This window comes from Stenella coeruleoalba (assembly GCF_951394435.1).
Source record: "Stenella coeruleoalba genome assembly, chromosome: 6".
In the NCBI taxonomy this organism is placed as follows: domain Eukaryota; kingdom Metazoa; phylum Chordata; class Mammalia; order Artiodactyla; family Delphinidae; genus Stenella; species Stenella coeruleoalba.
This window is the reverse complement of record NC_137151.1, coordinates 93,872,508-93,900,203: the sequence shown is the minus strand read 5'-3', so window position 1 is coordinate 93,900,203 and position 27,696 is coordinate 93,872,508. Positions and strand designations below refer to the sequence as shown.

Sequence of the window (27,696 nt, the reverse complement as noted above, 5' to 3'; positions counted from 1 at the left end):
AACCTGTACCTAGGTTGGGGATAGATACATGGGCCATTTGTGTCGTGAAGGATTGAGAGAGCAGGCCTGAAAATAAAATCCTCCCAAGTTCAGTCTCTTCCCAAAAGCCAGGCTGGTGTTATACTGAAAAACTCTGAGGGCTTTACTGAAAAAAGGAAGTGAGAAGGTAGCTGGGGAAACGTTTTTACTAGAAAAATTCTAATGATACAGTTTTGAAGTCCCTAAAATATTTTAATCAATGCTGGAAATTCCAACTCATTCTGACACAGCAGACATGAGGTGGTGAAATTACACGGTTAGGGTATTTTGCTACTCATTCACCCTGGACCATAGGGATTGTGAAAGAACTGTATTTCAGAAATAGGCACTGCTTTTGGTGTTATGTCCTTTCTGTTTAACATTTGGTTACTAATGTGCTATCTTTATTTTTAAATTAATAATGCTAATTAAATCTACATAAATGATTGGGAAATAAATTGATTAGGGGACACCATAAAAGGAGTTGTATTTTTTCATTTTCCTTCCGATTTTGCATTTGATGGTGGGGGCATACAGTCACCCTATATTTCCAAATTTCAGAAATGAAACAACAATCATTAAGGAACATGAGGAAATTCTTAAGCAATGATTTACCAGAGTCCTCAGAAGCAGGTCCTTGGTGGACATACTGTCACATACTAGAGACCCGAGCTTTCCCTGGCCTGTCCATAGGTCAGAGGTACCATATAAGGCCAGCTGGAATTTATATACTTTTCCAGCAATCACAGCATCCCTAAGATCTTCACCCCTACCTCATTTCAACCCCAAATCTGTACTTTTGCCATTCCCTGGATACATCAGTCTCAAGGACCTACCCCTGCCCAGCTACCCTGCAGCCTAATGACTCCACACTGACCCTGAGCTCGCTGAGGAGAAATAGATGACAGTCAGAGAGCAAGATGGGAGTGCACCGGCATTTCCTCCTGTTTCTACTCAGCATGAGCAGAAGGGACTCCCTAACTCTCCCAGATGATCTGTCAACCAGGGAGAGAAGCTGATGTATAAGCCAGGCCTATGAATTTTACACAAATAAAGGATAAAATACAAAGATGAAAGAAACACCCAGGGCCACACCAGCCGATATCACTCTATTGCCTCTCAATATATGAACCAATTTTCTTCCTATCAATGTTACTATGAAAAATAAAACCCATACTCTTCTCCCTTCCCACCTTCACCCCCGACTTGGTCCTCCCTGCTTAAGTACCTGTTTCCCTCTCTTCACACCATAGAGAGCACCCCTCCAACTTCCGATAGGCTCTTGGGAACATGAATGAAGAAAAAGAAAGAAAACTCACCTTATCCTTGGCTATCTTGCCTCGGCCCATATAATCTCTCATGAGGAATATTAATGAGGACACATCCGATTTATCCAAACCCTCACCAATTTCCATTAACAGCACCCTGTAAACCAGATAAGTTTCTTCAGTAAATTCAGAGATCAGTCCTACTGAGAACACCAAGAGCCTAGGCCTCCTCTACGCCAATAATTGGTTAAAAGATTAATTCTTGCCCCCATCTGAATGCGCCCCCAAGAAAACAGAAAGCTTAGATCACCCCAGGAGGAGATCTTAAGGGAAGTCAAAAACCAAATTTATCCTTTCCCCAGTTTTCAATAGGAGATGGTACCTCTTTTTACAACTGCTATGAAAAGAAAAAGAGAATAAAAACTTCCCCAAAGAATCCCCTAGCTCCCCCAGAAGTAATAATGAAATAAATGAAGAACCTAAATGACTAAGACGCAAGATGTAAATAGAATTCAAAGTGATCTTGTCTTCTCTGTTTAACAAACCCCCAGTGATACGGATGCTGTTAAGCCAGGGACAGTACTTTGAGTCACAAGATTGTGAAGCCAAGTAACACCTGGGCTATTGGTCCACGCCCGAACTTGAAGGTTAAAAGGCATCTAGATCCCGGGGATTGTGACTGTAAATATCTCTGTCCAGAAAGCCCCTTCTGACTTAGCCACCTCTGTTCCAGTTGGAGTTACCATCATGCTTTATCAGGGCTCCCAGGGACACCTCACGATTGTCATCATTACCTTGACATTGCCGTCGTTACTTAGAAGCCTGTTTTCCCAATTAGACTCTAATATTCTTGAGGATGGAAGAGTCTTCATTCCTTTTGCTTTAGGGCTTACCAAATGCCTGGCATAAGTCAACCCACAATAAAGCCCACTCAACAGAAGAATCAATGAATCTAGCACTCCCGGGCCTCTCTACTCAGAGGCCCAAAGGAACCACCTCCATTCACCACAGCAAGGAAACAAGAGATGGAGAGAGTCCCCTGACTTATTCACAAAAACCCAGTCAGTGCCTGCCGAAAAGTTTTAAGAAGATTATGACATCATGATGGTTGGAGAGGTGGAAGATGATCAAGAATAACAGCAACAACAATACTAAACCCTTATATTTGTAGAGTGCTGCCCAGTTTTAAAAAGTACTTCACATAATTTAAAATAATAATAATTTTTAAAAAGTACTTCACATACTAAATGATCGCAATCGATCCTCACAAACACACTTGTGAAATCAGATATTATTATTTTTAGCTTCACAAGTAGAAAAACGAAGTAGAAAAACTGATGTCAGTGGCTGGCTCAGCCTACGTGGCTTGTAACTGACAGTTCTGAGGCTTCAAACAGGACTTTAGACCTCAAATCTCATATATGTTCCAAAGGCCACACTGCTTGCAACTCTCTTTAATATAGTTTTTAATCATGTACGTCCCCTCCAAATATATATTATCAATATAACTAAAGGCTGGTGGTCTGGAGAAAAAGGAATCACTGATTTAAGGTTACAAATTATCTTCCTTTCCCCAGAAACGCAGCCTTTCGGCTGGTTTCTGTGCTCCTCTGAACCTCCAAGAGAATATTATGTGAACAGGAGGAACAACTCAAAGGCTGTCTGAACTAGAGGGGACTCCAGTGGCCGTTCCTCTCCTGAACTGAAGGGGGTCTAGAGATGGTTAATTGAAGAAACGTTCAATCTGGGCTCCCCAAAGCCTCCGGGAGCAGGGACCTCACAGAAAGCAAACCCACCCCACTAGTTTCCTCAGCAGGGGAAAGACCGGAGGGGGTTCAGGAAGGATCACAGAGCTCTACAAAGGTCAGGAAGATTGCTGTCAGGCTTGTTATTTCCTTTCTCAGTAACCGGAAATTACTAGGCTCTGACATCACAGGCTAGCAAAGAACACAGCAGATCTCACACTCAGAGAGGCCTGCAAGAGTACTAGCTCTTAGTCACTCCTCTCTCTCTCATTCTACCCATCAGGCAAACACATACCATCCAACCCTTCCACTTTCATTCTGAGCTTCTACCCAATTACTTTAAGCAGACATGTCCTAAGAATTCAGAGTTCAGAGGACTGAAGTAACATCGATGTGGCAAGACGATCAGTGGGTAGAGAAAGTAATGAGGCTGCTTTTCTTACTGTCCTCATTTCTGTGATTCTGAAGTCTAGACCTCCTCCCTCCCTCCCACCAGTCCAGCCTCAGGAGGGCCTGATGAATTACCTATAGTCCGAAATAAGATGTGGGTGCCTGCGCAGGAGGGCCTCCGCTGTCGGTCTGTCCATCTTCAAGACCCTCTTGAGCAAGTCAAACCGCCTTACTCTGTAGAGCAGCTCAGCCAAGCTCACAAAAGACAGCTTTCCTCTCTCTCTTAAAACATCCAGAAGGTCCCTGACATTAAGTGGAACCACATCTGCAGCAACGTCTCGGCACAGAAAAAGCAGCAGCTCCTTCTCATCTTCATCAAGTGCTTCTTCCACCTGATGGATAACCTCAGCAGACATCCTGTACAGTGTCATTCCAAGGAACAGCGGTAAGAAAAATCTAGTCCAGTCAACAGAAGGCCATGAAGCTACCGATTGCATTTCTGATGGTTTTCTTCATTTCTTTCAGAATCCTTTCCAATGGAGGAGTTCTGTGGTTAAAAGGGAATTTTTTTAAATCCTTCTATCAAAGTAACTTTTGTCTAAAACTCTAGGTATAGGCTCTTCCTTTCTTGATGGTCTCTCTAAACTAGCAGATTAAATTCATATTGTTAAGTCTACAGAAAGCGATCCTCTCAGTAGACAAAGAGACTGACCCCAAATTCAAGACTGACAAAGAAGATAACCTACATTTTAAAGGAAATGAGACCAGAGACAAATTATTTCCCAAAAAACCCATGTGCTTTATCAGAACTTATCAGAATGTGAAGTGTGGTAAGGGGGAAATCACTGCTAGGGAATTAATGATGAAGTGGCAAATGACTGACCTTGGTGGGGGCAGAGGAAAAGCCCAATGACTAAGCTGCTTTCTGGATGACAGAAACTGAGGTCACAGGGGTTAACTCCTTTTCAGTGACCTCCCAGTAGGCTTGAACAAATACAAATCTTAGCAGAGGGGACCCTCTGCAAGGTGTCAAAAATGATGGGAGAAAACAGGTTTCTGTCCCTACCCCATCCCTTTTTTCCAGTTGTTCTACTTTGAAACCCTTCATTCACACCTGCTGCCATCCTCCCAAAACCCAGGCCCTTTACACAGCATCATCATGAATGCTCATAGGACCTGCCACCATAGCTGAACTTAGGCCTTGTCAAGTTTTGATCACCTCTTTGGACCTTGAGCCCCTTGGAAGAGTCAGAAGTCTGCACTCACAACACACTGCTGGACAGCAATTATCACTAGAGTTCCTGATGGTATCAGTGGAAGGAAGGAGGTTGAGCAGATCTGCAGAAAGCTCTGGGAATTGGGTGGGAACGGTGGGGAGTTCATGCCATGGGTCTATTCTTAACTTCTTGCATTGGAACTCAACCTATTTTCTTTCAAAATTTAAGTTGCAAATGGGGGTCACTGTCTACTCTAAAGTTTCATAGCTATATTTTATGTTAAATAAGCTCTTATGTTCTAGGAGAGTACCCTATCTGTTTCTATCAGACAGCATTTCAGGTTAAAAGCTAATCTTAGCAAAAGATAACTGGAAAACAACCTAACTGTAAGTTGCTAACTGTTGCTACATTTTTGTGTACAAGCATATTTATGTATTTATATATTATATATGTATTATATATATATTATATATGTTATATATTATATATATTATATATTATATAATATATATAATATATATTATATATTATATTATATATAATATATATTATATTATATATAATATATATTATATTATATATATAATATATATATTATATTATATATATAATATATAATATATTATATATAATATATATTATATATTATATATATTAATAATTATATATATTATATAATATTATATAATATTATATAATATATATAATTATTAATATATATTATATATAATATATAATATATATATTATATATAATATATATTATATATATTATATATAATATAATATATATATTATATATTATATATTATATAAATTATATAATATATATAATTATATATATTAATAATATATAAAATATATAATATATATATTATATTATATATATAATATATATTATATTATATATATTATATATTATATAATATATTATATATATAATATATTATATATGTATTATATATATCTATCTATTTTATATATTTATATACAATCTCAGTTCACAAAAGATGAAGCATCTTACAATAAAAACATGTAAGTAGAAAAAAATTTATATGAGAACAAGGGGGAAAAATATTAGGTAGAAAGTCAAAATGAGATGGAGGGATAAAAAATACAATGCAAATATGCAGGCCAGAAAGACCTAAACAGATTTTAGTAGACCTTGAATTTGTCCCGAGCTTCCTGGCAGTCAAAGCAGAAAGGGATATAGGGGATGTTAAACAGCTCTTGCTGTCAAAAATAAGAAAAATTGGGCTTCCCTGGTGGCGCAGTGGTTGAGAGTCCGCCTGCCGAGGCAGGGGACACGGGTTCCTGCCCCGATCCGGGAGAATCCCACATGCCGTGGAGCGGCTGGGCCCGTGAGCCATGGCCGCTGAGCCTGCGCGTCCGGAGCCTGTGCTCCGCAACGGGAGAGACCACAACAGTGAGAGGCCCGCGTACCGCAAAAAAAAAAAAAGAAGAAAAAGAAAAATTCAGAGATTCTTAGAGGAAGCATAATTTCCCTAGAGTCCCAGAGTTCCCCATCAATGAAAATATTAGTGAGTACTTTAATGTCTGAAATTAACAAAATTACATTTATTTTAAATTTTGGTTTTTAAAAATTTTAAATATTTGACTTTAAAATAAATGCATGCCGCGGAGTGGCTGGGAGAGGCCACAACAGTGAGAGCCAAATATATCATCTGCTCAGTTCATTTCCTCCAGCCATTACACCCAAGGCTGCCTTCTGCCAGTCACGCACAATCAGCAAGAGAACAGGCATGCTGTCTTCCCTCTGTACTAACAAAGGTATAGTTTGGCAGTAAAATCCAAATTACTCGGTGGTAGCATCTGGCATAGTCAAAGAAAATATCAAAAGGAAAACTACAGATCCTGTGCTGACCCAGGCCAACCAGATGCAGCAAAATACCAGTGCTTATATGTTGGGGTGGTGTTGGGACAGTTAATTGGGACTAGAGGTGATAGGCACTTGAGAGAGGGGAGCATGAAAGGAAGAAGTAGGGCTACAGTCCAAAAAATCACTACTTTGTTGGGGTTTCTTTTAAGCCCAAACCAAGAAATTAACATAAAAATTACTCTCAGACTAAGGAAGCCCATAGGGTCTTTTTTTTTTTGAATACAAATTTTTTTGAGGTGCTTTTAACAATTCAGACACCATAAATAGCAAAAAATAAATATTGCAAAAACAATACAAAAAGATTTAAAATATATAATTTACATATAACCATCATGTAAGTGTATGTCTTCGTTACATACATTTTATTCATAATTTTGTTTATAGCTTTATTTTATTATCTGTTATGGCTCCAGTAATATAAGTTATATCCTTTATAAAAGCCTTGCAATATTTTTACTAGAAGTCAAGCCCATAAGGTCTTGAGAGGCAAACTCCAAACCACCCTATAAGGTCAACTTCCCAACCCAGGGGATATGAAACATCTATTCTGCTGGAGGTGAGCTCATGATTAAAAATCACCATGCATAAACATAAAAATCACCATGACAGTAGACAAAACAAAACTCACATCCTAGGAACCTACACCTGAAAGAGTTTAAAATAAGCATCTTAAAAGTTTCAAGGGACTTCCCTGGTGGCACAGTGGTTAAGAATACGCCTGCCAATACAGGGGACACGGGTTCAATTCCTGGTCCGGGAAGATCCCACATGCCGCGGAGCAACTGAGCCCATGGGCCACAACAACTGAGCCTGCGCTCTAGAGCCTGTGAGCCACAACTACTGAGCCCGTGTGCCACAACTACTGAAGCCCACACACCTAGAGCCCATGCTCCCAACAAGAGAAATCACCGCAATGAGAAGCCCGTGCACCACAACGAAGAGTAGCCCCTGCTTGCCGCAGCTAGAGAAAGCCCACGTGCAGCAACAAAGACCCAATGCCACCAAAAAAAATAAATTAAAAAAAAATTTCAAGAAGATAAGGGCAATTTCTGAAATGTGACAGGCCAAATCAATGGTTCTTAATCAGGGGCAATTTTGCCCCTCAGGGGACATTTGACAATTTTGGGTTAAATCTGAGATATTTTTGGTCATCATAACCAGGTGGTGCTACTGGCATCTAGAGAATAGAAGCTAGGGATGCTGCTGAACATTACACAATGCATATTCCCCTCAACAAAGAATTATCCAACCCTAAATGGCAATAGTGCCAAAATTGAGAAACGCTGCATGAGACAATCTGAAAAAGAAAAATGCCTATAATACACACTGAAATGCTAAATAAAACATAAAAAACATTTGCTCAAATATATAGTTGAGCATTTAAGAAAGTAAGTAAACTTGTAGGAGGGCAAAAAGAAAAAACAACTCAAAACCACAGTGCTGGTTCTTTAAGATTTGCCATATACAACAGCATTAAAACATGTAGGAATTATTCTAACAAAGATATGCAAGACATTAACAGGAAAAAAACTATAAAATATTATTGGAAAGACATTAATAAAGATCTAGATAAATGGAGAGCTTTACCTTGCTCATGAATAGGGAGATTCGATATAATAAAGACATGAGTTCTCTAAAAACGATGCTCTATGGATTAAAAGCAAGGGACTTATGAGGCAGCAATCTCTACACAGTCCAATAGTAATTATGAGAAAAAGAGAAAAGTCCACTGCAAATATTATACTTAATGGTGACATGTTAGAAGCATTCCTTTAAAAATGAGGCTCAAGACAAGTATATGTATGATCATCCCTTCTATTCAACATTGTACTAGAGGACAGAGCTTAGCACTAAAATAAGAAAAAAAGGTTAGTTAGAGTATAAGCATCGGAACCAAAGAAGCAACTATCATTCTTCACATGCAATAAGATTTTCTACTTGGATAGGAAACCCAAGTATACCAACAGACAAAATGTTAGAATTCATAAGAGGTTAAGGTTTTGAGATATATGATTAATAAATAAAAGTCAATTATATCTCTGTACATTAGCAAAAAATAGGAAGAAAATGTATATTTCAAAGAAAAAATGATACTATTTACAACAGCAACAAAACCTGTAAGGTATGCAGAATAAATCTAACAAAAGATACATGAGACATTAAAGAAGAAATTATAAAACTTTATTGAAGACTTCAGTTAAGACAGATAATTGAAGAAATGTACAATAATCATGGGCAGAAGACTCAGTATCATCAAGATATCAATTCTCAAATGAATTTATAAATTTAAGCCCAATCAAAAATCCAAATCCAAAAACTTTTGCCATGGACTGTGGCAAGCTAATTTTGAACTGATATGAAGGAGAAAGGCCAAGAATAACCAGTATAAGCTTTAAGGACAACCAGTTGGAGGAAGTTGCCTTAGCAGATATCAAGATTTAATACAAATGTATAGTAATATGACAAGGAATAGATAATAAAACAACTAATACACAGATGAGAGCTCAGGAATTAATCCACACACAGATGTCTAGGGTGGTCCTGTAAATCAACAGGGAAAGGACATTAATGTCCAGAAATAGTGCTGAGACAACTGGGTATCCATACATATAGAGAGGATAAACTGGGATCCTTTCCTCACACCATTTACAAGTCAGTTCCACATGTACTAAAGTGCTGGACATAAAATTTCTAGAAGAGATTCTCCAAGAATATTATTATAACCTACAATTACAAAAATGAATTTGTAAGACATAAAAAGCATACATCCTTTTAAAAATGAAAAAAAGATAAAGAGCAGACTCAAGACAAACGCATCATATTTAATTAACAAAGAACTAATATCCACAATGTAGAAAGCATTTCTGCAAATCAATAAGCGGAAGACAAGCAACTCAAGGGAAGAATAGGCAATAGGCAGTTCCCAGAAAAAAAGAAAGCTCCAAACAGCCATAAACCATATGAAAAGATATTCAAACCAAAACAGTATTCAGAGAAATGCAAATTTAAACTACAGTGAGATATTATTTCACATTGGCCAAATGCTATTATCTGTTACCAAATGTCAGAGAAAATACAGTGAAATATGAAACCTTTTACATTGCTGGAGGAATTATAAACTGACATAGCCACTTTGAAGAATAATTTGGCAATACCCGGTAAAGATGAAAGCACTCATTACTCCATGACATGAAAATTTGATTCCTAAGTGAATGTCCTCTTAAAACTCTTACACAGATATACCAAGACATGTACATAATGTTCCAAGCAGCAATAGATGGTATAGCAAAATAATGGAAACCACTTAAAAGTCTACCAAGAAGAGACTGAATAAAATGTCACAGTCCTTTGACGAAACACTATACAGCCCTGAAAATGAAAAACCATGAATGAATCTCACAAACAAACAAAAAACCAAACAACAAAACAAATATTTTTGCAAAGGTAAAAAGTTGCTAAAGCATGCATACCATATAATTAATTTACATTAAGGTCCTAAATGTTAATAATAACACCATATATTGTTTAGGGATATGTGTGTGTGTGTGTGTGTATACTGAAAACATTAAAAGGGATTAACAGAATGTGACTAGATAAAAATACAAAGGGGAAATGACTGAATTTGTAACACTTTACTTCATAAACTCGGCAACAGGTATATAGATAGTAAAATAAATATACCTCTGACCATATTTTCTGACCACAGTACAATAAAATTAGAAAACGATAATTAGCCAAAAGGAAACCCTGTAAGTTTTTGAACTGAAAAAGGCATTTCTCTCTCTCTCTTCTGCACTCAGCATTTACAGTCCAGTTAACAAGTACTACATAAAAAAAAAACAACCGGAGTATGCCATATAGAAACTATCTCACAGCATTCAAAATGCTTTTAGAGCTTTTTTGATGTATATATAGACAATCCTTAGAACAAGAAAGCCTAGAGGCATCCCAAAGTTATCATCAAAAAGAACAAGTCAGATTTTACTTAACATGGTTCAAAAGATAGGGTAGAAGGAGTGGGGAGGGGGATGGCAGGTAGAATAAGTTCTTTAGAGTTTGGTGAAAGGATAGTGCCCACCACTTACCAGCCCCATTCTACCTGAACTTCCTAGTTCAGCACCACACACCTCCTCTGAAGTCAAGGGCTTCACCTCACTCAGGGACAAAGAAGCTGTCCAAGCCCAGTTCTTTCTCTTTCCTGCTTTCAAACACCCAGTCCTCCAGATTGACTGCTATTTCTGTTAGTGTCCTTTCACTCCCACTGTCTTCCCTAAGTGGGGGAAACCGGCAGCTGTATGTGTTTAGAATGTTTAAGGAATTCCCCTGTTCTTGTACCCCCTCACTGGCAAACTGTAATCTAATGACTGTCTCTCCTTTTCCACCCCCACAGAATTTCCACAATGGTACAAACTGTCCCCCGCCTTCACAGCCAGAGCAGCTCCAGTTTCATTTCTCTAGCAGTTGCCAGTGATCACTGAAAACACCAAACAAAGCAGATGTAAGTCACCAGGGTTCATTTCCACTGGCTAATGGAAAGGGTGTCAGGTGCTAGAAGCAGAAACCACTTCAGTTATTTTGAGTAGAAATACATTGAAATAGGCGCTTACAAAACTGCTGTAAGGGCTGGAGAAATGGGCCCTTGAGTGAGCTTCTGAGAAAGACTCCCAGGGCTCCCAGAAAGATCTTGTCTCAGCCAAGGCAGCGAGGAAGCAGGAGGCCATCATTGGTAGCACAGAGCTCAAGAACACCTCGGACAGTGACCCCGAGATCAGAGGGCCAACTGCCACCCCATCTGCCTCCACTCCTCCAAAGCGGGTGACTGGACTTCATAATGCTGCTGCCCAAATCCCCACGTCACCACCACCATGCTTGCCAGCAGAGAATTGAACAAAAGCAGCCAGCTATTGGCCTCTACCCCACTTGTTTACAAATCTTGCCCAAAGGCACCTTAATTCACATCCTGGTTGTAAAGGAGTCTGGGAAAGGCAGTTTGTAGTTTGCTACCCTCTAGACGGAAGTGGGAGTGGGTCCTGGGCACCAACTGACCTTAGCCACCAGAGAAGGATATTCCATGAGAATATTTTTATCCTCTTTGTGGTTAGATCTTCTGCACAGACCCCAGTGCCTGACTCCTAGTAAGCACTCAATGAGTATTTGAATGAACGAATAAATGGAGTTCTGTAAGTCGCTACCAGGTGACGGCCTCACTTCCTTTGCTCCCCAGATGGGACCTAGAGCATGTGCTACAAACCCTCTTCTGGCCAGCACCTCAATTCTTTTTTGCCCTTTTGCCGCCTGACTGCCAGCTCTGCAACACCTTGGTGTGCCAGAACTTTCCAGTTTGAGCACTGAAAGTCCCATGTTCCAGGAAACTCCTCAGTCCCGGGCAAACTGGGATGATCACCTCCACATCCCATCCTCAGATGGTGAGCCTCCACCACTCATACATCTAGAGGAGAAGTCGTGCTGAACGCAGGGGAAAGATCACCCCACACGCTTGTAGTCTTCAACCTCAGCGGGCCCCTTACTGCTGCTCGGCATGCTATTCCAGGACTGCGGTCAGCTCCTTTCAACACCCTCTCACAGCTTTCTTCCATCCTAACACCACGCACTGGGGCCACTTTTCATCGATGAGCTTGCCACTAATCAAGAGTGAGCTCCGGGGGCTTCCCCGGTGGCGCAGTGGTTGAGAGTCCGCCTGCCGATGCAGGGGACACGGGGTTCGTGCCCCGGTCCGGGAAGATCCCACATGCCGCGGAGTGGCTGGGCCCGTGAGCCAGGGTCGCTGAGCCTGCGCGTCCGGAGCCTGTGCTCCGCGGCGGGAGAGGCCGCAACAGTGAGAGGCCGGCATACCGGGGCGCGGGGCGGGAAGAGTGAGCTTCGGCAGCCCGCTACCTTCCCCTGCTGTTCCTCATCCTCCAGGGCCATCCACTTCCCCTGTGCCCTCCTGTCTCCATAAGCCCCTGCGCTTACCCTTTCATCAACCTCTCTCCACCTTCAGGGACTCCTCCCCTCAGCTTGTAAACATGTTCAGTCTCTTCCATCTTAAAAATAAAGAAAACAAAAAACCCCTTCAGCCTGAGATCCCCTAGACCAACCAGCCTTTCACTCTTTCTTTCATGTGAAGCTAGGATTTCAGAAAGGCAGACTGTAATGTGTACTTCAACTCCTTCAACTTCTCAGTTCCCTCCTCAATATGGCTTCACCTGCATCCTCCCTGCCCCACATCCTTTACACAATGACACTCAGTGCCATATTGGAACATGAGGCAAAGGAAGAATCAGTAATGCGGATACTGTCTTTATTTAAAATTTTGATATTTTGTTCATCATGGGTCTTTTGCATTCATGTCAATTTTTTCAAAATTTTGCATTAAAATATTATTTATCTTGATTTTCCCACCCCCTTAAATGTTGTGCCTGAGGTGAGTGCCTAACTCTCCTCACCCTTGTGTCCTCACCTGACAGTGTTCTTCTAGAGGCCTTGGTGACCTCCCAGTGGCCACATCCAAGGTCACATGGAAGTCTTCTTTTACCCAAGCATTCTGACCTGTTCCTTGAAACTCTTCTCCCTTAGCTGATCTCACACCACTATATTCTACACGGTCCCCCTCTAACCTTCCCTGACTCCTCAGCGCCCTTTCTGCACCTGCTTCTTTTTTTTTAATAAATTTATTTATTTATTTATTTTTGGCTGCGTTGGGTCTTTGTTGCTGTACGCAGGCTTTCTCTAGTTGTGGTGAGCAGGGGCTACTCTTTGTTGCAGTGTGCGGGCTTCTCATTGCTGTGGCTTCTCTTGTTGCGGAGCACAGGCTCTAGGCACACAGGCTTCAGTAGTTGTGGCTCGCGGGCTCTAGAGCACAGGCTCAGTAGTTGTGGCTCATGAGCTTAGTTGCTCCGCAGCATGTGGGATCTTCCTGGACCAGGGCTCAAACCCATGTCCCCTGCATTGGCAGGCAGATTCTTAACCACTGCGCCACCCAGGAAGCCCTGCACCTGCTTCTTAAATGAGGGTGTGCCCTAGCATCCACCTCTCACCCTGGCCTTTCTGTTCCCTCTGCCTATGGCCTCACCCTCTCCAAACAGATCTTAGCAGAATGAACTTCCGGAAGCTCTTGCTTGAACCAAATCACTTTCCTAAATTCAGACCTTTCAGTGATTCCTCATCTCCCATTGCAGTTTCCGAGTTTCTTTGTATTCAAGGCCCCTCCTGGTCTAGCATCTGCATTCATCTCTCATTAACACACACCTTGCACTTTCGGATTCAAACAAACCTCAACAAGGAGTTCTTTCCCGCGCCTCTGCACATTTGCCTGGATTACTCGCTTCCACTTACCTGCCTGGCAAAACCGTACTCGGTTTTTAGGGCCAGCTGAAGTGTCTCCTAAGCATAAAGCTTTCCTGGGAAGAACTCATCCAGACTTGGTTAGTAGCTTCTTTGTTCCACCACCATATTGTGTACCTAGCTCCGTGGCACCCAGCATAGCTCCGATAGGTGACAGTAAAATGTGGTTACATCAGGCTTTTCAGCCTTTCTCACAGAATGTCAACTTTGCCTCCAACCATCTGGTATTGAAAACACATAACGTTCCCAGTAGATAGCTGCCAGCATGACTGGTTCCCATCATACTTAAACCTATCCAAGGATAGACATACTTAATATTCCATTCTTTGTACTGCTCTGGTCATGGCATGCCTGAAAGCAAGGTCATGTTCACTGAGTCACAGCCTGCAAGCAAATGTAATTTCCCAGCAACGTTACAAAACTGAGCCGCAGTGGGGAGAAGCCTGCCTTGCCAGCTGCAGAAACCAGCATGTAAACCTGGAGCATTCAGGTGTCCGGAAATCCCCACTGAGATATGAAGTTGACGGCCCTGAGGGAGTCACCCAGAAGTTTCTAAAAAGATAAAGGAGAAGGGGTTACATGATCCTGGGCAAAAAGAATGTGACCACCTCACAGGAGTTCAGTGCATCCCTGAACATAACAGGACCCACCTTCTTCCTCCTCCATCCGTGTACGGAACCTGTGGGTGTGGGCTCTGTGTGTAGCCATTCGAGCAGCTGAAATAATGAACCCACCTTTACTACATCTGTGGGCATTTTAACCCTAAGATAGTGTACAAAGTGCCACTTTGTGCCCTTTTCCCCCAATATTTAAAATGAGGTATTTATTAATAGATCATCATGTAGGTTCTGATTTCTGCAATGCTGCAGAAACATAGTCTAGAAGACCAGGTACTGAGGTTGAAGCGTAAACACATTCCAATTTGAGATTTAATGTGTAGTTTTTAATTTAATATTTTTCTGTTTTTTAACTTTAATATTTAATAATTTTAATGCACACTTTTAGCTACTGATACATAATATATCAACAGCTAAAAGTATGCATTAAAAAATTATTTGGCTTCCCAAGCACTGCATTTCAATTATAGCAAATTGCCCACAAACTATAGATGACCCCAATTATAAAATGGCATAAAGTTCTTTGATGAGGCTCAGCCCCATGACTCTCAGGGAAACTTCCACAAATTTCAGCATAACATTACCTCAAATAACGTCCCTGTTTCGTAACAGCTGCATACGGGCTGCAGAAAATGAAGGAATGAAAGAACCCCAGAAGGAGAAAAGATCAAGATTGAAAGGAGATCATGAATCATCTAGATGGATACAGAAACACGAGCAGAGTCACTAGAGAAATCCATTTCATGCAGTGGCCCACTCCTCCTGAATCAAAGTTATTTTCACTAAGGCAAACTTCTCATACAGAGCCCAAGCACCTCAGAGTACCTCCCCTCCTCTGCCCAATCTAATTCAAGACACTTATCTCAGTGTTCCCTGGACAGTGTTTTTCTGTCCCAACATCTTTGCTCAAGCACTTGCCTCCAGTTGGAAAGCCCTTTCCCTCTTTTCAGTCTCTGCCTATTGAAATTCTATACCATCTTTCAAGGCATCTCTTCCTAAAGTTGTCTTGATTCCTAAAACAGGTCATCTCCTCCTGCTTCATATCACTGATTTTACTTTCTTCTTGAGTACTATCATATATGGTAAGCTCCCACTCATCTGCACTAGGCTGTGGTGGGTGCTGATCACGATCACCAAGCTCACCCTGCTAGGCCTTGAACAGACTGGTCATCATTACAGAGCTCCAGCAGGCCTGTACTTGTGTAATGCCTACTCATCCTTTCATAATCTACAATGAATATGGAGCTGGTGATGGAGTAAGAACCGTACTTGGAACCTGATTGTTAGATCCAGGAGACAAAGCTCGTGAAAGGAAGTTTTTGCAATTCTAGGGGGGTAACAATGCTGTTGCTTAAGAGCTGGGTGACGCACCATGCAGGGCTTCCTGGGAGCAGACAGGACCTCATCATGAACAGACAGAATACAATGTCTCCAGCCAAGCTCACCAGACATCCCCTGGCCTTTTAGCAAAAGGTACATCTTCCCAGTACATGTGGCTAAAAATGTATCCTTTGCACTTATCACAAGTTCTAAAACTCTAAGATTTATGGGTGAGAGTTTTCATTTTGCCAAACCTCCAGGCCAGTCCTCTGTGTGTAGTATGGACTCAAAAGTGCCTAAAATTTAAAGTAGTTTTTCCTCAAGTAGGACAGTTCTCTGACATCCCCATGATTACTGATAGCATCATACAAAATAAGAAAAATAAAAGAGAGCAAACTACATATTTAAAAAAAATACTTAGACTGTATTTAAGTGCATAAATGTCTGGAAAAGACAATAAACTGCAACTTTTGGTTATCTTAGGGAATGGACCCCTGCAGGCTTTCTCTATTTACTTTGCATGTATTTTAACCCAGATAATTATAATACAATTTGACTGAAAATTTTTTAAGAGAAAAAATATTACAATACAGAGTGTTAAATGCAATCCTATGGTAAGTGCAAAGATAGCCCTTGAGTATAGGAAAGTATAGAGGAAGGGAATCCTTACTCCCTCTATGGAGGGTTGTGAAGTCTTTCTTGAGGAGGTGGCAGTAGCCGAATATAAAGGAGAAATAGGTCATTTCAATCATAGTGTTTCTTACATAACTGATTTACTCTGTAACCCATTACCACTTTCCCAACCTGCCCCAACCGGCCTCCTCTCATTCTAGACTGTTGATTCTAGACCCTTTTCTAGGCTGCCTTGAATCCAAGTTAACTTTGCAGGTAATTTTGCTGGGTCTCCCCAACCACTCCGTGATTTTTTTCTCTGTGGGGAAAAAAAAACAAGTTCAGATCCATCTCTATGTTCCCACCACCCAGAACTCTGCCTGGCCTTGAAGAGTGCAATATATATTTATACTGAATTATACTGAATTAAAGGAAAGGAGGCATTTCAGTCCATAAACACGAGTTTAATTAGCCTTTGGCGTCCTGTAAGGAAGAAATAACCAAAAAGAATTCATTCCTGAGATTGTAAAAAGCAAAAGACACTCCTGGCGACTTGGAGTGCTGTGGATGAGTCCCAAGGAGGCTCAAGGAAGGGCTGAAAACGGGAGACTCAAGCCTTTTTTGCCGGGATCAGAGGACAGTGCCCCGACGCCCCCAGAGCTGAGGGCGACGCCAGCAGGGGGCGCAGGTCGGGAGAAAGGGTTCTCTGTCCATTCACCCCCGGGCAGCCGCCTGCTCTTCCCAATGGCTTCCGCCGGGAACCTCGCCCACCCTTGCCGGACACGATCGTACTTATGTATTATTTATGTTAAAAGTATTATAAACCTATTACAGTACAGTATTATATACCCAATTGTGTTAGTTGGGTACCTAAGCTAATGCTGGACTTAACCAACGTGCTCCGGTTTGTATGTGGGGGACTTACTTGTACTCCAGACAGCACCAGGAACTGGAGGAGAGCATCGCAGGCGCCAAGAGGCGGCTTCCAAGCCAGGCATAAAGCCTCTGTGCGCTTCCTCCCAGCAGCCCGCCAGGAACGCACAGCCCAAACAAAACTTCCTGCTCCAGAACCCTCCGCCCCTACACCTTAAAAACTCCACAGGAACACACGGGTGTCCCTCCAGAAAGTAAACTCTCCCTTGTGTGGGCAAAGAGCCCACCTGGCATTGCGGGGAATTACTTGCGTCAGGTCAGGAACCAGCGGGCGTGGCCGCTGCGCTCCGCCACCCCACTAAGAACCGGGTTGGGACCCGCCTGCCCCCCGGGATCAAACCTACTTCCATTTCAGCTGCCAATCGGCCCTCGGCCACCGCTCAAAAAAAACTGCCGCCGACTACCCTCCCGACACTCCAGTCGCGCAAGATTCCCAGCGGGCAGGGAGCAAGGGGCACCCAGCCCCTGCGGCCCTGCAGGTGGATTCACCTTCGAGAGCGGGTGCCAGGTAGTAATACTGTTAAATGAAGTGTAAATGTCAGTTACAAACAAATGTAAAACAAGAAGTCGTTAGGAAAAGCCATTTTAATCAGGACGTCCAACCCAGAAGCTGTAAGTAAAATAAGTATTAATATTAAAAATGCAACTTCTGTAGGGCAGACACATTTAAAAGTCCCCTCCAGGGCTTCCCTGGTGGCGCAGTGGTTGAGAGTCCGCCTGCCGATGGACACGGGTTCGTGCCCCGCTCCGCAAAGATCCCACATGCCACGGAGCGGCTGGGCCCGTGAGCCATGGCCGCTGAGCCTGCGCGTCCGGAGCCTGTGCTCCGCAACGGGAGAGGCCACAAGAGGGAGAGGCCCGCGTACCGCAAAAAAAAAAAAAAAAAAAAAAAAAAAAGTCCCTTCCAAACCCGAATCTCTCTCTCTCTCTTTTTTTTTTTTTTAAATTTTGGAGTTGGCCCAAGTTTTTAGCCTCTCCCCATGAAACTTTTTAACGATCATTTAGGGGAACCACCGGAGGGAAATTACCAAAAATTCAGTTTCTCTTATCTGAAATCTCTTATCTGAAGCAGGCCAAGCCTGCCAGAGACCGGTCTGGTCTTAGTTTTAGATTATCATGGTCTGTCGGTGTCCAACAGGTTCCCTACTGGCACAACCTCTCGTTTCGTAAATAAATTTCAAATGTCAACAAATGAAAATATTCGAGAGCTTTAGAGTCCTTGAATTTACTTCCAGTTACCTGAACCAAAAATTTGTTCTTAATTTCAATGGTCTTTGTTCTATTGCATTCCACTGTTAATATTTTAAAAGAATATGCCCTGACCAGACATTCCCCAGACGCTTTGAAGGGGAAAAGGGTGGCAGCGGGAAGGAGAGAGAGTAAAAAAATTCTTGCCTCTCCTGTTGCTTCCGCCAAGACACACTACTGCACAAAATGTCCTAGTTCTCAACTTTGCCAAAGGAAGGCTGCCAGATCTTTTGAGCAGGTCACCCCCGGAACTGGGCAACCCTCAGGATGTTCTTAGGCAGGTCCCCGGTGTCCTTAGTCAGGACACCGGGGACTTGCCATAAAACCCACGGCCCGTTTTCTAGTGCTTCAGTTTGGGGCGAGAGTCACTGGGTCTGGGCGATCCGCCGTTCCGACCGCACCGGAATCCCGGAAGACTCAAGCGCCCCTCCAGAGAATCGGGGCGGGGGCGCTCCGGCCCGCCTGGTGCCCGCGGGGCAAATCGGAGATAAGAGATCGGCGGGACTGAGTCACCTGCCAGAAGTCCCACCCCTCCCCTGGCCCCTGCCAGGCACCCCCTGCCCAGGCCGAGTGCAAGGAAGCGCCAATCCGGGAACGCGAGAGGATACGGGGCCTGGCGTCCGGCGGGGAGCTGGGGAGGGTGGGGAGCTGCGGGGTCCCGCGCGGGCACGTACCGTCCTGCCCGCGGCTAGGCTCTCCTTTGGCTGCGACCCGTCAAGACTTCACTCCTGAAAATCGCAGGCAAGATGGAGGCAAAGAAACCGAAAGCCTGAAAGCGGATGTGGCTTTGCTGGCCAGTCCCTCATGCGCTCGCCTTGCTCACCTTGGTCTTCTCTCGTATCGTACAAAAGCTTTAACCCTCTAAAAGGTTGACGGTCTGACATTCACTGTGTTAGACCCAGAGACCCCTCCCCACTCACCAGCCCTTTGAATTGAAACACTGCCGTGCTGTTCAACAACCCGCCTGCCTGCTGTTTCCTGTTTACACCCGCTCTGACTAGGCTTGCTGTGAACTCTGGGTGTTTGCCTAAATACGCAAATCTACTTGTCACTATGGACAGAACAAACTGTGGACGCCAAGTTCTATGTGCCCAAGAGCACAGTGAGGCCAAACAAACGGAAACCTTGGAGTTTGGAGCAGAGAAAGGTTTTTGGTGAGGCCGTGCAAGAAGAGGAGGTGGCCCGTGCCCTAAAAAGCCTGGTTCGGCAAAACACTTTTAAAAGCCAAGTAGGGGTGGAGGTGTCGCGGGATACGTGATCAGCTCTTGCACAATTCTCTGATTGGCTGATGGTGAGGTAGTGGGGTGGTGTCACAGAGGTGAACATGATCAGTCTTTAGGCTTCAGGAGGCCTGGGGCTCTGTGCTCATGGTCGTCAGTTAACATCTTCCGTTTGTTGAAGTGGGGGGGGGGTTGCATCTGCAAAACAACTCAGGAAATGTGCGTCAAATACTATTATCTAGGTCCTTTCAGAGAGGAGCTACAGCAGAGGACATGGCGGGGGAGGCCTGTCCCACGGGAAGGCCCCCATGGGGTCCTGCTCTTTACTGCACTTCTAGTGTTTGTTACGGATGCCTTGGAAAATAATAAAGAGCATATGTAAAAGCGCTTTATGCTTCATTCCTTATAACGACTTTCTTGTGATTTTTTTAAAGTTTCTAAACTTTTCTTAAATATATTTAAACTTACAGGAAAGTTGCAAAAATAATACCAAGAAAAATTCACCACCGCATGACAGCATGAGGAGCTCTGCTGACCCACTCCCTAATGAAACTGATGAAAATCGTTTTAAGACAAGCAAAAACAACCATTTACAGCCTTGGAAATATTCCTAAAAGAGCAAATAAATATCTATTCAAGAAAATCTAGGAAAAATTGGTAAGAAAGGCGAGAGTCTGTGGTATTTCAACCAAGCCCTCTTCCTCTCTTTGCCCTCCCAACTGCAAGGCGGAGTCCCCACTCTGTCTTTAAACCGGGAGCACTGGGCCTCCTCTTCCCAGGCTCCCAGTGGGAGGGGCAGATGTCAACAATTCTCACCCTGCCTGGCCCTGGCTACCTGATACTGAGCCTAAGTCCTGTATAAATGTGGTTGAGAGATGGAGGATTCTTTCTTCCATCCAGCCCCACTCATGCACCAGAGGCTCTACCTTGGGCTGGAGCGCTGAGAATAATGGGGTCCTAATCACCCTTACCTCAGCTGCTGTAGTAGTGGTTCAAGCCAGAAGAAGAAAGCCAAGAAAACCTCGGGCTTCTACGCATCCTCACCTAGAATTCAGCCTCTAGAACAGGGATGTGAGTCTGAGAGAAGCTTGCCATTGTTCCACCTCCTGCTCCAAAGCCCAGACTCAGTGATTGTGCCCGCCCCCCCCCCCCCCCGCCGTGTTTTATGGATCGGTCCATAAAACAGATAGCTCTTAATCTCTTCCCATAGAAACTGACTTCATTTGCAACAGAGCATGGAGAAATAACAAGCCAAAGGGTGCTCTCAAAAACCTGGAGGTTGTGGTGATAGGCAATTGGGAGGAGATTCAAGATATGAGCTAAATTGTAAACTGGCTAGTTTGCTGGAAAGAATCAAAGATAAAGACAGCTGAGGGAAGCCCTCCTGGGGTAAGACAAATATTAGACACTGACCTCATAAACTTTTGCTTCAAAGGGGCCAGATTTTGATTAGATTTATTTGTAGAACAATATATGTACAAGCAAATAACAATAAGGAGGTTGGGGTGGGTGGAGAGGGTGGAGGGGGTGGGGAGTGGGGAGGAAACAAGTACCCAGAGCTGCTACAATACATTATCTAAAATGTCCAGTTTCCAACAAAAAATTATGAGGCATGCAAGCAAACAGGAAAGTATGACCCATACATTGGAAAAATATCAGGCAACAGAAACTGCTTTACAAGCAACAGGATGTTAGATTTATCAGAAAAAAAAATTCAAAGTATTATAGCTATTATAAACATGTTCACAGAACTAAAGAAAAACATGGTTAGAGTATGATGACCATGTCATACCAAATAGAACATATCAATAGATATTCAGCCCCCTAGAACAGGGATGTGACTCAGAAACCATAAAAATGATCTAAATAGAAACTCTGGAGTTGAAAAGTATGATAACTGAAATAAGTTCATTAGGGGCTTAACAGGAGACTTGAACTGGCAGAAGAAAGAATAAGCTGACTTGAAGGTAGATGGATAGGGATTATGCAAGCCAAAGAACAGAGAAGAATGTAAAGAGCCTCAGAGAAATGTGGGACATCACTAAGCACACGAACATGTGCATAATAGGAGTGCTAGAAGGAGAGGAGAGTGAAGAAGGAGCAGAAAAAATCCAAAGAAATAATGGCTGAAAACTTTCCAAATTTATTGAAAAACTATAACTTACATATCCAGGAAGCTCAACAAATTCCAAATAGGATAAATAAATGCAAGAGATCTACAGACACAATAGAGAAAAAATGCTGAAAGTCAAAGACAGGAAGAAATCTTGAAAGCAGCAAAAGAAAAATGACTCATTACTTACAAATAAATGCCAGTAAGATTAATAACTGACTTCTCAGGAAAAGCAAGAGAAACCAGAAGGCAATGAGATAACATATTCAAAGTGCTCCATCCAAGAAACAATCTTATCAAAGTAAGTTGGTGAAATAAGGTGAAATTTTCCCAAATAAACAAAAACTGAGTGAATTTGTGCTAGCAGACCTGCCTCACAAGAAATACTAAAGGATGTTCCTCAGGTTGAAAGCAAATAACCCCAGACAGTAATTCAAATTCATACGAAAAAAAAGAAAAGAACATCAGAAAAGGCAGTTATAGACTGGGATTGACACATATACATTATTGGTACTATATATAAAATAGACAACTGATGGGAACATACTGTACAGCACAGGGAACTCTACCTAATGCACTATGGTAACCTAAACGGGAGGGAAGTCCAAAAGGGAGGGGATATCTGTATGTGCATGGCTGATTCATTTTGTTGTTCAGTGGAGGCTAACACAACATGGTAAAGCAACCATACGCCAATAAAAATTAATTAAAAAAAAGAAAAGGCAGTTATATAATTATGAGACAGTATAAATGAACATTTTTCCTACTCAACTGATTTTAAAAGCAATTGTATAAAATAATATAATGGATTCTTGTGCCTATAACATATAGAAATTAATATATGTGTACTGGTAAAAGGAGAGCAAACTAAACCTAAAGCAGCCAGAAGGAAGAAAATAATAAAGATTAAGGTGGAAGGGGCTTCCCTGGTGGCGCAGTGGTTAAGAATCCGCCTGCCAATGCAGGGGACATGAGTTCGAGCCCTGGTCCGGGAAGATCCCACATGCCGCGGAGCAACTAAGCCTGTGCGCCACAACTTGAGCCTTCGCTCTAGAGCCCACGAGCCACAAATACTGAGCCCACGTGCTACAACTACTGAAGCCCCCGCGCCTGGAGCCTGTGCTCTGCAGCAAGAGAAGCCACCAGGATGAGAAGCCAGCACACTGCACGAAGAGTAGTCCCCACTCACTGCAACTAGAGAAAACCCACTCACAGCAACAGAAGACCCAGTGCAGCCAAAAATAAATAAATAAAATTTTTTAAAGGATTAAAGTGGAAATTAATAAAATATAGAATAGAAAAACAATAGAGAAAATCAATTAAACCAAAAGCTGATTTCTTGAAAAGGTGAACAAAATTGCAAACCTTTTGCTACATTGACCAAGAGAAAAAGAAGACTCAAATTACTAGAATCAGAAATGAAAGAGAGAGAATGAACGAATTGGGAGATTGGGACTGACATATATACACTAATATGTATAAAATAGGTAACTAATAAGAACCTGCTGTATAAATAAATAAATAAATATAATTTTAAAAATAAATTATATATTTAAAAAAAGAAGAAAAAGAAAGCGGGTACATTACTACTGACCCTACAGAAATAAAAAGGACTTTAAAGGAACACTATGAATAATTGTACTACAACAAATTAGATAACCTAGATGGACAAATACCTAGAAAGACACAAACTATCAAAACTGACTCAAGAAGAAATAGACAATTTGAGTACACCTATACAAAGTGAAAAAATTTAAAAATCTATCCACAAAGAAAAGCCCAGGCCCAGACAGCTTCGTTTGTAAATTCTACCAAACTTTTACGGAAGAATATTCTTCACAAACTCTCAAAAAACAGAAGAGGAGTGTGTTAGTTTGCTAGGGTTGCCATAACAAAATACCACAGACTAGGTGACTTAAACAACAGAAATTTATTTCTCACCATTCTGGAGGCTAGAAGTTCAAAGTCAAGACATCAGTAAATTTGGTTTCTTCTGAGGCCTCTACCCTGGACTTTAGATAGCAGTCTTCTTGCTGTGTCCTCACATGGTCTTTCCTCCGTATGCACACATCCTTAGTGTCCTTCTATGTGTTCTCTTCTGATAAGGACACCAGTCATATTGGATTAGGGCCGACCCTAATAGCCTCATTTTAACTTTGCCTCTTTAAAGACCTTATCTACGACTACAGTAACATTGTGAGGTACTAGGAGTTAGGATTTTAACATATGAACTGGGGGTAGGGGTAGAGGAGTAGGACACAAGTCAGCCCATAACAAGAAAGGAACACTCCCCAACTCATCAGGCCATTATTACTATGATACCAAAACCAGACAAAGATGTCACAGGCAAAGCAATATCTTGTGCATGACCAATATCTTGTGCATGTGGATGCAAAAGCCAATATCTTGTGCATGTGGATGCAAAAGCCCTCAACAAAATACTAGCAAACTGAATCCAGCAACATGTAAAAATAATTATCCACCATAACCAAGTGGGATTTATCCCAGGAGTGCAAGATTGGTTTAACGTCTGAAAATCAATTAATGTAATACATTATATCAATAGAATAAAAAATAGAATTCACATGATCATTGCAATAGACACAGAAAAAGCATCTGACAAATTCCAGCATGGTTTCATGATAAAAACACTCAACAAACTAGGGACAGAAAGGGACTCCACAACTTTAGAAAGGGCATCTTAACTTAGGAATAAGTTTAACATAAGAGGTATAAAGTAGTGTGGTACTGGCACAAGGATAGATATATAGATCAATGAAACAGAATTAAGAGCCCAGAAATAAACCCATATATGTATGGTCAACTGATTTTAGACGAGAGTACTGAGATTATCCAATGGGGGGAAATAGTCTTTTCAACAAATGGTGCTAGGACAAATGGATTTCCACATACCAAAGAATAAAGTTGGACCACTACTTCATACCATATATAAAAATCAATTTGAGATGAATCGAAGACCTAAATGTAAGAGCTAAAACTATAACATTCTTAGAAGAAAATATAGGAGTAAAACTTAATGATATTGGATTTGGCAAAGGATTCTTGGATATGACCCCCAAAGCCTCAGCAACAAGGGAAAAAATAGACAAATTTGACTTCCTCAAAATCAAAACCTTTTGTGCTTCAAATGACACAATCAAGAAAATGAAAATACAACCTACAGAATGGGAGAAAATATTTGCAAACCCTGTATCAATAAGGGACTTGTATCCAGAATATACAAAGAACTCTTACAACTCAATAATAAAGAGACAAATAAAAGAATTTTTAAATGGGCAAAGGATCTGAATAGATATTTCTCCAAGGAAAATATATAAATAACCAATAAGCACATGAAAAGATGTTCAACATCATTAGTCATCAAGGAAATGCAAATCAAAACCACAATGAGATACCATTTAGTGCTCACTGGGATGGCTAGAATCAAAAAGTCAGATAATAACAAATGTTGGTAAGGATGTGGAGAAATTGGAACCCTCATATACTGCTAGTGGGGATGTGAAATGGAGCAATCACTTTGGAAAACAGCCAGGCAGTTCCACAAATGATTAAACATAGAGTTACTATATGAACCAGCAATTTTACTCCTAGGTATAAACTCAAAAGAAATGAACATATGTCCATGCAAATACTTATACACAAATGCTTATCGTAGTATTATAGCCAAGAAGAACCCAAATGTCCATCAACTAATGGATATTTAAACAAAACATGTTATATTCATACAATGAAATATAATTCAGTCATGAAAAAGAATAAAGTACTGATACATGGCATAATATGGATGAACCTTGAAAAATCCTGCTAATTGTGTGTGTGTGTGTGTGTGTGTGTATAGTTTATATAAACTCTTACAATTAAAAAGAGAAATGCTTATTATGGAGGCTGTGGAAAAGATATATAAATAGACAGTTCCCAGAAGAGGAAGTATAAATGGCTAAAATACATTTGAGATAACCACTCCTGCCTCCCCTCTATCCCCCCATAGATACCCCCACAGCTTGTTTGGGCTCTAGTACTGCACACCAGACAGCCACTCTGCTTGGATGACTATTCTGCTCTGCCCCACATAGTGGGGCTTTAAGGCTGGATTATCAGGAAGGAAGAGGGGAAGAAAAGAAGGAACAGAATTTATTTTTTTAACCATGAATGAATGCTGAACTTAATAAAGTGCTTTTCCTGCATCTAGTTAGCCTTTCTCCAGAGGCAACCTTTCACTTCTTTTAGATGATTATTTTATTTGTGTTTCTAAATAACATGCTTACATTGTTACTTCTCGATTTTTTTAGGTTTTGGTATTTCCTATTGACTTCCTATTATACAAGATGAGACTATAGCTCTCTTTTTCCATAAACTCCACTCAATGTTCCCTCCAACCTTTCTAATATCACCATGTTCCCAAGATAGTTATACTCTGATTTTGATTAGGTCAATTTTAGTACTTACGCTATTATATTAATTTTTTTCGCTATTATAATCATACAAATGATAGTCACAGCAAAGTCAGGTAAGAACCTATGATTACTTTTCCTTCCCTGCATTTCTTTTAGTTTCCCCTGGAGTTAATAATTGTCTTGTTTTGTTTTGTTTTCTAAGTAATTCAACCTTAGACTCTTTGTCACTTATCCAAACCTTGCTTCAATTTATTGACACATAAGGTATATAATTAATGTCAGTTTCCTGGAGAAGTGACTTCCAAAGCTGTTGGATATGCTCTAGTCTGTGCTGTTACCCTCTACACAGAGTACCCAGCTGTCATCCTGGGATCTCCCTTAACCATCAGCCTGGAAATTCCTTGTATCTCCTTTTTATGTGTATCTTCTGTGTCATGGACTCCATGTCTTTCTCTTTCTTGGTTTGTTCCCTCATTATTCTTCAGCAGCATCCCACCGTAGTCTCCTGAAAATGGGTGAGAATTTACAGTCTGTAAATGTCTTTATTATTTTCATTCTGGGCATAGACATTCTAAACTGGGAATATGTTTTTTTCAGAATGAGGAAAACATTTCTCCCATTGTCTTCTATCAGTTTTGCTATTGAATCATCCAAAGACATTTTCATTCCTATTTTTATATGTGAACTTTTCCCCCACTCCCCTCTCTGGAAGTGTGATCGTTAATTTTGTGTGTCAATTTCACTGGGCTAAGGGAAGCCCAGATAGCTGGCAAAACATTATTTCTGGGTGTGTTTGTGAGAATGTTTCTAAAAGAGATAAGCATTTGAATTGGTAGATTCAGTAAAGAATGAGTGGTGGGCATCATCCAATCTTTTGAGAACCTGAATAGAACAAAAAGGCGGAGGAAGTATGAGTTCTATCTCTTCCTTAGCTGGGATGTCCACCTTCTCCTGCCCTCAAACATTGGTGTTCCCAGTTCTTGGGCCTTCAGACTTGGACTGGGAGTTACACCACCGGCTTTCCTGGGCCTCTAGCTTGCGGATCGTGGGACAAAGATTCCATAACCAATGAGCCGATCCTTCATAATAAATCTCTTTCTTTAAATCTCTTTATACCCTATTGGTTCTATTTCTCTGGAGAACCCCGACTAAAATAAGAAGTGTGTAGCATCTTCTCACTGTTCTTAGTATTCTGAAATTTCACAGTATATGCTGTACATCCACAATTTGCATTCACTGTGCTGGGCACTCAGTCTTCAATCTGGAAATACATCCTTCAGTTCTAGAAGACTTTAAGCATTTAGCTGGTGATTTGTCCTACCCATTTTTCTCTGTTT

The 27,696-nt window shown here is 41.5% G+C and overlaps 1 protein-coding gene across 2 annotated transcripts in view; it reads right to left on the bottom strand.

The window, feature by feature from the left end:
- Positions 1-19,425, bottom strand: part of CFLAR (CASP8 and FADD like apoptosis regulator) — a 52,315-nt gene extending 32,890 nt beyond the window's left edge. For both annotated transcript variants that reach the window (XM_079923673.1, XM_079923674.1), the window contains exons 1-3: positions 19,286-19,425; positions 3,557-3,968; positions 1,338-1,443 (exon numbers count right to left, since the gene is read on the bottom strand). In XM_079923673.1, the coding sequence (XP_079779799.1) occupies positions 1,338-1,443; positions 3,557-3,918 (468 nt within the window). In that variant the 5' untranslated portion in view covers positions 3,919-3,968; positions 19,286-19,425. The remainder of the gene's footprint in view (positions 1-1,337; positions 1,444-3,556; positions 3,969-19,285) is intronic.
- Between the last annotated feature and the right edge of the window lie 8,271 nt (positions 19,426-27,696).